This window comes from Colius striatus, chromosome 3, assembly GCF_028858725.1.
Source record: "Colius striatus isolate bColStr4 chromosome 3, bColStr4.1.hap1, whole genome shotgun sequence".
Classification (NCBI taxonomy): Eukaryota; Metazoa; Chordata; class Aves; order Coliiformes; family Coliidae; genus Colius; species Colius striatus.
The window spans coordinates 73,823,300-73,836,853 of NC_084761.1; the positions used below are offsets into that span (position 1 = coordinate 73,823,300).

Here is a 13,554-nt window from a genome sequence, read left to right on the forward strand (position 1 = left end):
AGTGCACACAGTAGCTAAAAGCAGGCCACAGATCAAATGAAGAGATAAACCAAACCAATAAATCACTGTGGAAGGAGGGCAGGAGGCTGGGGCATTGGGCCACAGCAGCGTAGCAGAGATGCAAGGACTTCCAGGCACAGGACTCTCCTAACGCCTGTGTCCTTACGATTCTGCCTTCACAATGTTCTAAGAGTCTTGCAGCCAAGTAGCCCACACAGCATTGACAACACAAGATGAGCACTGACTTGCAAAGTTTAGCTTCAGTTTGTAAACATGCAATAGATGATATCTCAGAAAAAACGGGGAAGAACTCATGTTTCCTTACCTGGCGCTTCCACTTCTCTGCACCATGGGTGACTTCAAACCGTCCCCAGGTGCTTCAGCAAAGTGTGAATACAACTCCTAGTGATGATCATATAAATCTCAGTTATTGATAGGGCAAACCAATACCACTGAGGAGCACTCCTGGAGTGAGGCCTATTTCAATCAAAGGCTCTGGATTTCCTAGCAAGTTCACATACATGAACAGCTCTCAGGGATAAATCCTCCCAAAATACTTGGTAGATCTCTGTGTATGACCTTGCTCTGTGAATTCAAAAATCCCTCCTCCAAAGATGCCTCAACAATTGTAGTATAAAAGCAGCTTCTACTACAGATGTATGGCATTAAGGAAAACTTAAAACACCCACACCAACACATTAACTACCTGAGCCAAAGAGAAAAAAAAATCTGATATGGAATTCTGTAAGAGTGTTGGAAAAAAACCTAAAAACACTTTTGCCCTTAAAAACACTTTTAAACTCTACAACTCATTTGGCAGATGAAATTGCCACAACTAAGGCAGTCTTTGTACAAAAATGGAAAGAAACAGGTTTGCTAATGACTCAAAAGTCATTTAATTAGAAAAGTTAATATTAAATTTAATTCCCATTTAGGAACAGGGTCAGCAGTGCTACACAAAAAGTCTAATTAAGCCTTTCAAAAATGCCTTGTAGTAACATGTGGATATGAATCTGTAAAGTTGTCCTGCAAAAGGATGTGAACCTAGAATGTGAACCTGAAAGAGTCTGAACTCCTGAACTACTTACTGAATTGAAACTTTTTTTTTTTTTCCTCCTGAAGGATAATCCAAAAGGAGAAGCCAAGCACCAAGCAGTTCTATCTGTTGACAAATGGAATGTGAAGGAAACACCCAGGCTACCTGTATCAGGACATTGGGACATCCCTTTTTTCTGTTGTATCTAGCAGCAGGACAAGGGGTAATGGGATGAAGCTGGAACACAAAAAGTTCCATTTAAATATAAGAAAAACTATTTCACTGCGAGGGTGAGGGAGCGCTGGCACAGGCTGCCGAGGGAGCCCTGGCACAGGCTGCCGAGGGAGCGTGTGGAGTCTTCTTCCTTGGAGGTCTTCAAGACCCGCCTGGACATGTTCTTATGCGACCTGATCTAGGTGAACCTGCTTCTGCAGGGGGTTGGACTAGATCTCTGAAGGTCCCTTCCAACCCCTACCATTCTATGATTCTATACCTTTCCCATTCACAGCAGCAGGAAGATTATTCCAGAGTGACACCTCCAAGAAAAAAAAAACACAACTCACCTCGGCGTGTTCATAAACCTACTAAACACTAACGAGAGCATTGCTGTGCATTTCCCCTGATGATCCAGAAGTGTCCAGTTGTCTACTGAGCAGATGGAGCTCTTGCAACATACAGAATTAGTCTCCTCCACTCAAATCCCTTTTTGAACCACCTGAAGCTATGAATGTCAGAACCATGGAAATCAGTGCAAGGCACAAAGGGGAAAGAACAGAATGGGTCTAAGTCCACCAGCTTTCATAGGCCTACCTAAAAGTAGCCGTCTTTTGTCTTTCGCTAAGTTCATTATGATGAGTACTTACCTATTTCCTTCGATCAAAATCTAAGCTCTTAGCAGAAGCAGCGGATCTGTTTAGAGCAACTGTGGACAACTGGGCTCTAAGAAAGCTTGGCTTTCTTCAATGGCAGAAGGAAGAACAAATGCTCTCAATATTTATGCTCAGAGATAAAGAAGAAATGCAAACAGTGTATGTATTCGAGAACTTCACTCCAGCAATAGATGTGTTTGGGGTCATAAGTATATCAGAAATTTCACCCAACCATAACTTGTGAGAGGAACATTTCTTCACTCAAACAATGACCAATGCAAACATAATACATCTGTCACCACAGGACCAAATCTTAAAGGCAAAGATTTCATTCAACATTAAGAAACAAAACACCACCACACACAAGGCTCCTTCTCTTTCATCCCATTCCTATTTTTATCTCCTGTATTTAACAGACCAATGCCCGCTGAAGGAAATTAAAGGCCACAGAAATACTTCCATGAGAAACTAGCTCCTCAGGACTACACTTGGGGTGCTTTGCCAGTGCTTCCACCTTAGTCTAAGACTAGGGCTGAAAGGAGACTGTGCCCAGAGGGAGGTATATGATTTTCATTTGTGAAAGGGGGCTACAAAGTGGGCTGCCAAGAGAAGCCATGAGCTGCCAAAAGTATTCTCCCATTGAGGAATTCATCTGAGCTCAGCCCTGCATGTCTTGCTGAGGCATCAGCTTTTGGTAAGGATTAGCACTGATGTACCTTTAATCTATCCTTGGCATACAGAGGTCAAAATTACGCAACCCTAGCAAGCAAAAGTGAGCAAGAACGTAGGGAAAAAAATCATAAATATCTATCCAAATCACTTGAAAATTCTGTCTTTTATGTACATTGGAGACTGAGGATATCAAAGCAATAAACTTTGTCATACAGTCTCCCTGCGAGGAGTATCCCTTCCGTCTACTGTTAACTTCTTTAGCTTGCACTGTAACAGATGAATGGCACATTTCAAGTGTCCCCTTGTAAGGTGTTTTGCTTAATATACTTGTAAAGTTAACTGTTCCATTGTTCAGTTTTCTCTGCTTCCTTCCTCCTCCGTCAGTCAGTCTGTGAGGGCCTGAAGGTATAAAAGCTGCCACACAGCATCTGTTAAAGCTCTCTGTCATCTCTGACAGCAGACAAATGAACAGAGAACTTTGCAACTTTGGTCTTCTCAAAGCCACAGTCTCACCAAAATGTCTCCCTTTCATCCAGATTTCCAAGTTGTCCAAATTCATTAGCATCATCTTCCAGGGTATTTAGTTCTTCTGTTTGCTAAGATATCTGTTTGCTTTCATGACAAAGGCAACGGGGTACAAACCTACAACCAATAACACCAACACACAGTTATAACATGCAGAGATACAAGTTCACATATGAATGTGCTTGTATGTGCATCAAGTGAAAGATGAATTTTCTTTATTACTGCAGCTTGCTATGGGGAAAAAAACAAACAAACCAAACAACCAACATTTTGACCCTTAAACTGGCTTTGTGAATCCAGAGTGACACTAAATATCAGTTTACAGCACTGAGTTACATGTAAGCCACCTTATTTGTAGGAAAGGGGGCCTAGAAAAGAACCTACTAAGCCCCAATTCAGTATTAGAAGAGCTGAAGGAGCCTAAATTTAAAAAAAAAAAAAAAAAGCAAAAGCAGAAAATAATCCCTACAGAACTTGGCAAGGCAATATAGGTAATTCACTAGAGGCCAACCTGGCATGGCTTCTGCAAAGGCAGAAATGATGTCCCTTTCCTAAGGTATTCAAAAAGCTGTAGTTGGTAAAGGAAGATTTACTTTCCATGATTTTTTAATGAAGTGCCCCATAAAATATCAGGACAGACAAAACTGATTTTTGAACAGAACTCTTTAAGATCACCTCCAATCAGCTGATTGTAAGGTCTCACTTCAACCTGTTACCAACCATTTAACAAAATTATTTAAGAACATCCCTTCAACAAATACAACAAATCTCAAATAAAGGACTTTAAACATTCCATATTATCGTTACATAAAAAGACAGAAATCTGTCTTTTTCCAAGACTATCTGCCTGGTTACTTAGACAGTCCAAAAGGCAGTCCAATATTTGGACTTGATCTCAGATATGATACTAAAGTCTATCACCTCCCTGCTCAGGTAGATTTTGTGTTATTTGGTTCATTAAAAAAAAAACAAACCCAAACACAACAAAAATAAAGCCCCAAAAGCAGTAACCTATAGACCATCCAAAAATAACGTTGCTGAACATGGGAGACGAGTTTGTGATAGAGACTTTTGCAATCTGAACATCACACATTGCTGTCCTGTGTTCCTGCAAGAAAATCCCTTGAGAAACAGAGTTTCTTAACTATGGAACACCTTTAGCAATCACGACATGTGCTGCATATCCAAAATCTTTCCTGAAATGTTGCTTGATCACCTTACTTACAATATCTGACCCCATACAGACAAAACCAGTTTTTTGAGTTTCCCTACTGTATCACCCAGACTTCTTGTGTTTTTGTCTCTTCTTTCCAGTCACATACAGATTTTTTTTAGCCAGATTAGTTTTTTCCACAACTGGAAAAGAGTTACGTAAAAAATAGTTTTAGTGATTAAAAAATGACATTTTTATGAACCCGAAACTATGTTAAATCCTTTCTGAGCTGACTCAAGTGAATGATACATAAGAGGTTCCAAAGAAACATACGTGAAAACTTCTTTATTGTGAGGGTGCCAGAGGACTGGAACAGGCTGCCCAGATGGATTGTGAAGTCTCCTCTGGAGACATTCAAAACCCACCTAGATGAGTTCCTGTGTGACCTATTCTAGGTGACCCTGTTCTGGCCAGGGGTTTGGGTAGATGATCTTTCGAGGTCCTTTCCAACCCCTAACATTCTGTGATAACTTCTTCTCAAGACGCCAGGACAGCTTTGCTGGGATTATCAAACTAGTTATAGAAGTGTAATACATACATCCAAGCTCTTACAGAAATCCTCCATACCTTTGACTATACACAGACATGCAACCCATCTGCCTTATTACCTTAGATCTCGATCAAGTAGTCTGAACTAGAGACAGAGTCAGCAGAACCTCTGAGCCAGGCAGAAAGAGCTTAGGGGAAGGAACAGCACTCTTGGGAGCAAAAGGATGACAGGCACAGTTGCCAGGGAAGTAGAGAGTATTAATAAAAACAGTTTGGCTCTCCTAGGCAGGCTGCTCATGTACTGAATGCATGCTATTTAACAGCGTGTGCCATCAGCATCACAAATACAAATTGAATAATTAACACAAATAGATGGATTTAGCCTTTGGTTTGCATCCATAAAGTACCATTATACGCACTTCAAATTCAGAAACACAGCAAATAATCAACTGCCTAAAGCAAGTGCTATTGCTTACCTTCACAAAAAATACAACATTTCTTAAATAAACAGAAAGTCACCTTTACTGGCTATGTAACATTTTACTGAGTAATTACCACTTCCAGATATTTTACAGGATTTACTGAATTCAAGTATAATTATGAAGGAATAAAAACCATATGCAGAGAAATATTTAAATGTCTACACCTCCCAAATCAAAATAACTTCCCCGTCCTAATATGCAGTAATCAAGTCATAGAATGAAAAAGCCAATACACCAAAAAGCAGGGGGGGAGATACATTTGATTGAAAGACTGCATGGAGAAACATGTTTCAGCCTTGAGACTGCCCTTTGAAAGTTCTACCACAAGAGAAAATCCTCACTACTGACTTTCAGATTTAATACAGTTCTGGCAATAGTCAAAATGCTTTCCAAATTCTTTAGGCATTTTTCAAACACTTCTTCTCATGTAGTTCTTCAGCATCTTTACTTGTAAAAGAAACTTACAAAAAAAATAATCCTTTGTATTAAATAATTTATACAACATTGCAGGTTTTTTTTCTTCCATCTTCAGATTTGAAGCAGCTGATCACAAACTCAGAAGTTTAAATACAGTCTAAATTTAGGTAACAAAAAGCAAATGTATCCTAGAGTGTGGAGCTGTATTCCACTATTGTAACAGATACCTTCTGCCCATAACAGCACTATGAATGCTGGCAATACAAAAATTTGAGAAGGCTTATAGTTAGTGTAACACTTAAAAAAAGCAACCAAGACCTTTTGTTTTAATTGGTTGCTTTCATTTACACAGAAAAAGTGTCCTCAAGAGCCTCAATTAACATAGCATAGAATGTCAATTTCCTGTCAGTGGTCTTTTTAAGATGTATACCCTTTCATGTCCCATTTTGTATCTTTAACTCCTTTTCAGAATGTAACATTTCAAATAAAAATTTTGCTTATTCACAGACATTTAAGTAACTTGAAAAATACAGACTAACCTATTGACCAATGACCGCAGTTCACGGCAAGAATTCTGTAGGCTTAGAACACTGGGCCTTTTTTCCTCCTCCTCTAACATCTTCAGTATGATGTTGCAATCATTTTCTGTTTGAAAGAATAAACTGACTTTCTCTCTAATTCACTCCAGCTCCCATTTTCACAATTAAAATTACTCACTCTCCACTCACCAAATACATACCTCACCAACAAAGCTCCAGACTGAGATTACCCCATCACCTTTAGCAATAAAACTAGGTTTTTAGCAGTAAGGCCAAGGTTCCTACCTGCAATACTGATAATTCTGACTGAATACCGTATTAGGAAACAGTTAAATGGAAACAATGATTTTTATTACAGGAAAAAACAGGTAATTTTTTGCTGAAGGTAGGAGGAAGGAACCACCCAACTGTCTGAATATCGCTAAAAGAAGATCCTACTACATAGTTTTATGCATTCTAATAAAATATCATTTCAAATTGTTCTTCTACTCTGCAATCATCATTTCTTATTGCTGGCTACATTTTTTAGATTGTGTTCATCTTCTCCTATTCACAAGTGCTCCACACCTTAGGGTTTTTTACGTTCCTTGTATTCTTTTCTTTTTACCACACACTTTGTTACAGTTTCTTTTATTTTGCTTCAGCAAAGCCTGATTGACTGCAGTTTCTACAGTCCATACAACCACTTATAGCTCCTGGCACATTTAATTTTCCTCAAAGGACATGCATTTCAAAAATCTGACTATTGTGCTTTTAAAGCCTGGATTCCTATTTCTTTTTATATGTAATATAGTCTACTTTTGATCTTAATTATTTGTGTCTCACTAACAAGAAAGGAAAAATTACTTATTTAAGCTACGCAACCCCTCTACAAAAAAAAGAACCCACCCACCTCAACTTCTCATTTACATTACGCAGGTAAACTACAAAAGAGATGTTAGTTGTACTCCCTATTCAGAACTAAGAATAGAAGCAGCACAATACTTAAGCTAGAAAGAAAAAAAGCACATAGTCATTTTATATTCACTTCTGCAATGTAAGCCTTTGGGCACGCACAGAAGCTCAATTTCTGTACAGGAGTCAATATTAATCAATTGTTCTATTCTACCAAGCCAAAATGCCTTAAAAACATATGGCCGTAAAATGAAATACCTTTCTTTCAAATCTTAAACAATACGCTTCTGTGGGTTCTTTTGTAAGAAACACATCCAAATCAACTTTCCAAAAGGATTACTTAATTGAGAATTTTCAAAGATTGCCACACTTTCAATACACAAAAGCCTAAAAACTCTTAGCTGGAAGCCTGTATTCGATGCACTCGTCATTAGCAGAGGTACCTCCATAATGCATCATTTTTTTCTTCTTTGTACAGAAAATAAAGATAAGTCAGCTAAAATGCTAACAAATAAGGAGAACATGGAAGCACAACAAGCATATTACCAGACAAAACATACCTAAAACTCTTCCCCCTATTCCCCCTTGTCAAAGATGGGTCGGTAAAAATCTCTCAATAAAAACTGAGTCTCCAGATAAAACTGGAAAAAAAAAATGCACCCACTAGAAGCAGAAAACTGTGGTAGTTCTAGCTGACATGATTTGTAGCTTTCAAAACAGCTATCACTATGGTGAACCACCAATGAACAAGTCAGTACAAAATCCAGACACCAAGAGTAGCATCTAGCCCTGCTAATGAAACCATATGCTGCTCATACTGGCTTCCTCCTCTAAAAGTACAAGTTACTAAAAAAATAATAATATCTGTGTGGGGATTCAAGGAAGCAGAAAAGCAGAGGCTAAAAAACTTTCAGCTTGAGTATGAGTCACAAAGGGTAAAGGATGGAACTTGTCCTTACAAAAAAAAAATCTTGTCCCTGAATCACTGCTACTTGTAGAGCAGAGCACACAGCAGTCAGTCTCTGTGATACAGTAGTCCAGTATTTACTCTTTCAATATGCTTTACTGAAGGGCCACATCAAATATTGAATTCCACTGCATATAAAAGATGACTTAGACTTGAAATGAATTCATGGGGGAAAAGAAAATAACTTCAGGATTTTATCTTTCATAGAAAAACAAATTCTGCAGGAAAATATGTATTATTAGTGTCCAGCCAACTTTGACTTAAGATACATTAAGATCACTCAGTATATTGGAACACTAAGCCTATTTTTAAAACTACTGCAAGCTTTATAGAGTGATGAGATGTTACACAACACATAAGCAGCCTTTCACAAGGCAGAGGGCGGTAGTACTTGGAAGACAATTAGAAAAAACAGAATCTACAAGGCCAGCCTACAAAAATAAATTCTTTTAAAACATCACACTAACTAGAAAAGTCCTAGAATATCACTTTGTTGTTAGCTAAAATCCTCACTCCTCTTCCTTAAAAATCAATCTAAAAGGAACATTACGTAATTGCATTTCTGATACAGAACAAAAATTCACTTCTCCACACTTTGTAAGTTTTCTTTAATTCTGAAGATTCTAGCATGGAAATTATTAGCTAAACATTTTCCCCAAAATCACTAAAACAAAGTAAAATAAGTACTGGACCCACATCACCTCAAGTTTTAGACCATAAAGACAGTTAAGAAAAATAAAAAGTAAAAATGTCAAAACTACTTAAAACAATCTGCAAATTATAATATATATTAAAATGTGACATCTTAGAATTGCCTTTCCTTTCCAACCAGACAGGCTCAATAAATCAGTATTTTCATCCAAGTGCCAGACTTGTAAACTTACAAGGTACTGCCAAAACCAGTCTGCCTGCCTTTCTGTGGAACACCAACACTCAGATCGTTCTTAAAAACGGAAGTAGGTCCTCAAACTGTGCAGCTGTTATGTACTCAAAAAGACTGAAGTTTCAGCTTCTTAAATTTAACATGCTGTGATGCTATAGTCAATAACATAACTGGGAGATAAAGACTTGAATTTTACCTTGGAATATAAACAAAAGGTGTGTAGGTGGCTACACTTCTGACTCAGATAAGGAAATTCAGATGAGAACTCATATAGATTACATCTCTGATGAGTAAGAAAACATTTTTACAGGCTTTTGGAGCAAATGCCCTATAAGAATATAAACTCACATCTCCTCTTAAACAAGATACAGGAGCACTGCTGTGTCAAGATAACATTTACTAACCTCTCAATGAAATTTCTGCCCTGCAAAGTACATACTAACACTACTTACTCATCAGTAACTCCAGCATACAAACTACACAGATCACATTTGCTGTCTCCACTAACCTCCTCAGGAAGAACATTCTCCCAGTTTTACTTCTCTTCAGCTTTTTAAGATTTCTCGAACTATAAGTTTACTAAGTTTATTCAAATTCAAAATTTGTATAAATATTCTAGGAAGAAGGAAAGAAGTTATGCACTATTAGATTCCAGTGCTCTTCATGAATTAGACTAACATCAGCAGACTACATACTGAGATGAGATCAAGTTGACATGGAAGGGTGAGGAGAAAGGCAAGCAACTTACATGCTATAATATTCCTTATTTACTTGATACACTACACTTCCAAATTTCCTTCGAAGTGCATCTCAAATCACCAGGCTTAAATATACTAACTAGTTCTACAGTAAGAGAAAAAACAAATAAAATAAGCCTTCTTTTGGACCAGCCACAATAAGCTAATATGCTATAAAGAAGCTACCAGTAAATAAGGGATAACAATAAGGGCGTTAATGGCATCCTTTCACCCGTGATCACAGTATGTGAAAGTCCTGTCTGTAACCAAACTCTGGAATGTTTTTCTACTTAAAATTGTCAGCATGCAAAGTGCTTTGCAATTGTCAGAAGGCATGATATTTTAAATTCCAATCATTCGCTGCTAAGTGACACAGCTTAAAAAAATCCCCACATTCTAAAAAGCTTTTAGTCAAATCTGGACACATTGGTCTCCACAATCATTATTTGCTGCTTGCTTATAATTTAATCTTAAACCGATTTTTGACAACTTGTGTTTTGCATCAACATTTCCTCTTTCAAGTCAGTCATCAGTCAGCAACTGAGTCACTAGGAGGGTCTTATTACCACCTCTCACCCGTGAGCAATTCTCATTTTATTGAAATATATTAAAGTGCATAAAGGAATTTCCTCAGAGTTACGTATATGCAGTTATTTCACTTATATTTCAACTTGCACTATAAGTACTCATGGTCTTTTTAATAAAGGCTGGGTCTCAAAGAAACTGGTACAATGTTGGTGCCTACTACGGAAAGCCTTGAGGCTGATTCTCCCCAGTTACAAGCAACAGAACAAGACGAAATGGCCACAAGTTGCACTTGGGGAGGTTCAGGCTGGATATTAGGAGGAATTTCTTTACTGAAAGAATGGGCTGCCCATGGAGGTGGTGGAGTCATCATCCCTGTAGATGTTTAAGAGACGGGTGGATGTTGCATTTTGGAAAAGGGTCTAGTAGTTGATAGGGCTGGGACAAAAGCTGGACTCAATGATTTTAAAGGTCTCTTCCAGCTGAAATTATTCTATGATTATATACAGTGCTAGAACTGCACATTTCAAAGCTACCAACTCTAAGCACTTATCTCAGAATTGTGGAGGACCACAGGTAGAATTACGTCACTTTCCCAAACAAACAAGATCAACTCTTAACGCACCCACAAAGTAAGCAGTTTAGAATTCAGATAACGTCTAGAGGTAAATAAATTAAAAATATAATGTCTTCATTTGTTTAATTATAAATAGTTCTAATACATTTTTTACTATTGTAACTTCCAACTGCATCTTTTCCACCTTCCAGCAAAGACCATGTCTGACAATACACCTTATTAGAAGTATAAAAAGCCAGAAGTGCCAGGTAACATTTAATAAGCATTACCATAAGTATCTCCCAGATTACATATGAAGATACTTAGAAATAAGAGAACAAGTGTCAAAGTAAAGAAAAAAGAACAAAATTTGAAACAGAGGAAGTTCACCGACATCCCTACACAGTAATTTCTTCACAGTAACTTCCCATACTCTGGCTAACCACGTATAGTTGACTCCACTGAGCAGAAAAATCTTATTTTTCTAAGTGCAGTTGGTAATCACAATGGTGGCAAAAGCCAATTTCCAGGTCATGGTACTTGAGAGAAGGCCAACACCTGTTTAAAACAATTTCTCTCATAGAAAAGAAAAACTGTGAAACAATCACACAGTTGAAATATTACAATTAGTTTAAGGTTGGCAGGTTCCACTGGAACAAAAACTCTTCCTACCTAATCTTAATATCTCCCAAGAACCTTTAACGATATCTTGAAAGAAACTAAAGAAGTGCAAACTGACTGCAAAGGAACACAAATGGAAAAAAAAACCTAAACGTGTTGTATACTTTCAGGCAGCTCTATTTGCCTACCTAAATCTCAAGTCTTAAGTTCTGAATGGTAGTAAATACACTCTGATGGACTCTCCTGTGGAATTTAAGTCAAGTAGTTTTCTAAAATTGATTTTGCCATGGAAATTTTTGTCCGCGAGTCCAGCGCTCTTCCAGAAGCAGAAGGAGAGCTAACAGTCCAGGAAGCCAACAGCCAAACCATGTGAGGTATGGTGCTGAGGTCACTGCAAGTCCAGAAGCCTCTCAGTCCTTTATGTGACTTTTTTCCAAAATGGTGGCAACCTGAAGGTTTCTTCTGCCAAGTCTATAGTATCTCCAAATCCACGTGACGAACATCAGGATTCCGTTGCTGAAATACAATTATTAAAAAAAAAAAAAAGAAAAATATTCAAACCCGGTTTTGCACATGAATACACGTATTTCTGGCAGGAAGATGGCAACTGGGTAACAAATGTCCTTTTCTGCTAACACAGGAACTATTTTAACACCAGGGATAGCTTCAAACAACACTGCCTTCAATATGTCCTTATGTATGGGTAAAGACATCTTTTTAATTGATAAACATCTTGATTTTTAAAAGGCAGTTATTTTTTTCTATAAAACTGTCCAAATAATCTTTTGATATAGATATAGATATGGATATAGATATATCTAATTTTCTTAAGAAAATGTTAACAGATACTTCTTTAATAATGGGTAAGATTGCTGAAATAATTTGTTCTATGCCATTTAAGCTATTTATAAAGACTCAAAATACTGTTTCTATTAAAAAATATGCAATTTCTGATATTGCAGGAATATGTTATCATCATTATGCGGACTGTACAATCCCCAAGAGGTTTATTGAAAGTCACCAACCCCAAAGTCACCCACCACATGAATTTGACTAGTCTACTTAGTAAAGCACATTCAACAGCAACACAGTCACCAGAAACATAGTATTAATGTTTATAAAAATTAGTCATGATCCTACTCCTCAAAAACCTTGAAGAACTGCAACTGTCAGTGCAATTAAGCCCCAATATAATATTTTAATTTTTAAACAGCACCATTCTAGGCATAGAAACTAAACCTAGAATAATTATTAAATACAGTAAGCAAGGACAATGTTCTTGAGCAGTTATCTCTTGATTACCAGAAAAGGCAGTTATGACAAGACTGTATTTTTCCGGCAGTCAGTATATAGCTCTCAATCTTACTTCTCTGGCATAGATAAACAGGTACAATATAATTATAAACATAAAAATGAAACCAACCCTTTGCTGAATGAACCAAAGGATACTTAAGTTGAGGAACAAAAAAAAAGAAGTAATGGTAAGAAAGTTATGACAGGCTTATAGAAGCAAACATTGTACTGCTTCAACAAGAGCAAAAATACGTTGAGTAAAGCCTCCATCACACACTGGTATCTTTGATACAATGCAAAGTTCCAGATTTTTTTTACAGAAAAAGAAATTATTTAAATTGAAATTTGCTTCTTTACAATCAAAATGGAATTCAGCAGCTTGTAAATAACCTGACATTCTGAGAATAAAGTAGCAAAGATGCAATCAGGTCCCATTTTACAAAAATATTGATCTACAGTAGTAAAAAATTGAACAAAATACATGACAAATGGATTGATTGCAAAGTAAGGGTTTACTGATGGTCAGAATTTAGTGATGCTACGGGAAGAAAATTTGCACTGGGATTATCAAACTCTTCTCCTCTTCCAAAAAGTGGACGCAGCGATATTGTTGTAAATGTTTCACAGAATAAGCACTCCTTAATGAGCAAATAAAGTTTACCTTTAGGTCCTTCTCAAGTCTGTCTACTTCAGCTCCCAGAGTGTCAATGATATTCTCACCATGCTTAAGCATGAAGGCTTCTAATTCTTCAAGGGTTTTCACTTGTTGAATTTCCTAGAAATAAAGCAAATTTAAAAGCTTGAAATGAAGAAAGAAATAACGTAACAAAGAGTCC

At 37.2% G+C, this 13,554-nt stretch overlaps 1 protein-coding gene across 2 annotated transcripts in view; it reads right to left on the minus strand.

The window, feature by feature from the left end:
• Positions 1-1,576: 1,576 nt before the first annotated feature.
• The window catches only part of SLC30A9 (solute carrier family 30 member 9), a 44,198-nt gene continuing 32,220 nt past the window's right edge, over positions 1,577-13,554 (minus strand). The window contains exons 17-19 of one of the 2 annotated variants that reach the window (XR_009818383.1): positions 13,380-13,493; positions 11,614-11,941; positions 1,577-3,219 (exon numbers count right to left, since the gene is read on the minus strand). Coding sequence is in view for 1 of the 2 variants with exons in the window: in XM_061991982.1 (XP_061847966.1) it covers positions 11,897-11,941; positions 13,380-13,493 (159 nt within the window). In the remaining variant the exon portion in view is untranslated. Of the gene's footprint in view, positions 3,220-5,324; positions 11,942-13,379; positions 13,494-13,554 lie in introns of those variants that run through there. The other variant, XM_061991982.1, reaches the window with a different exon arrangement.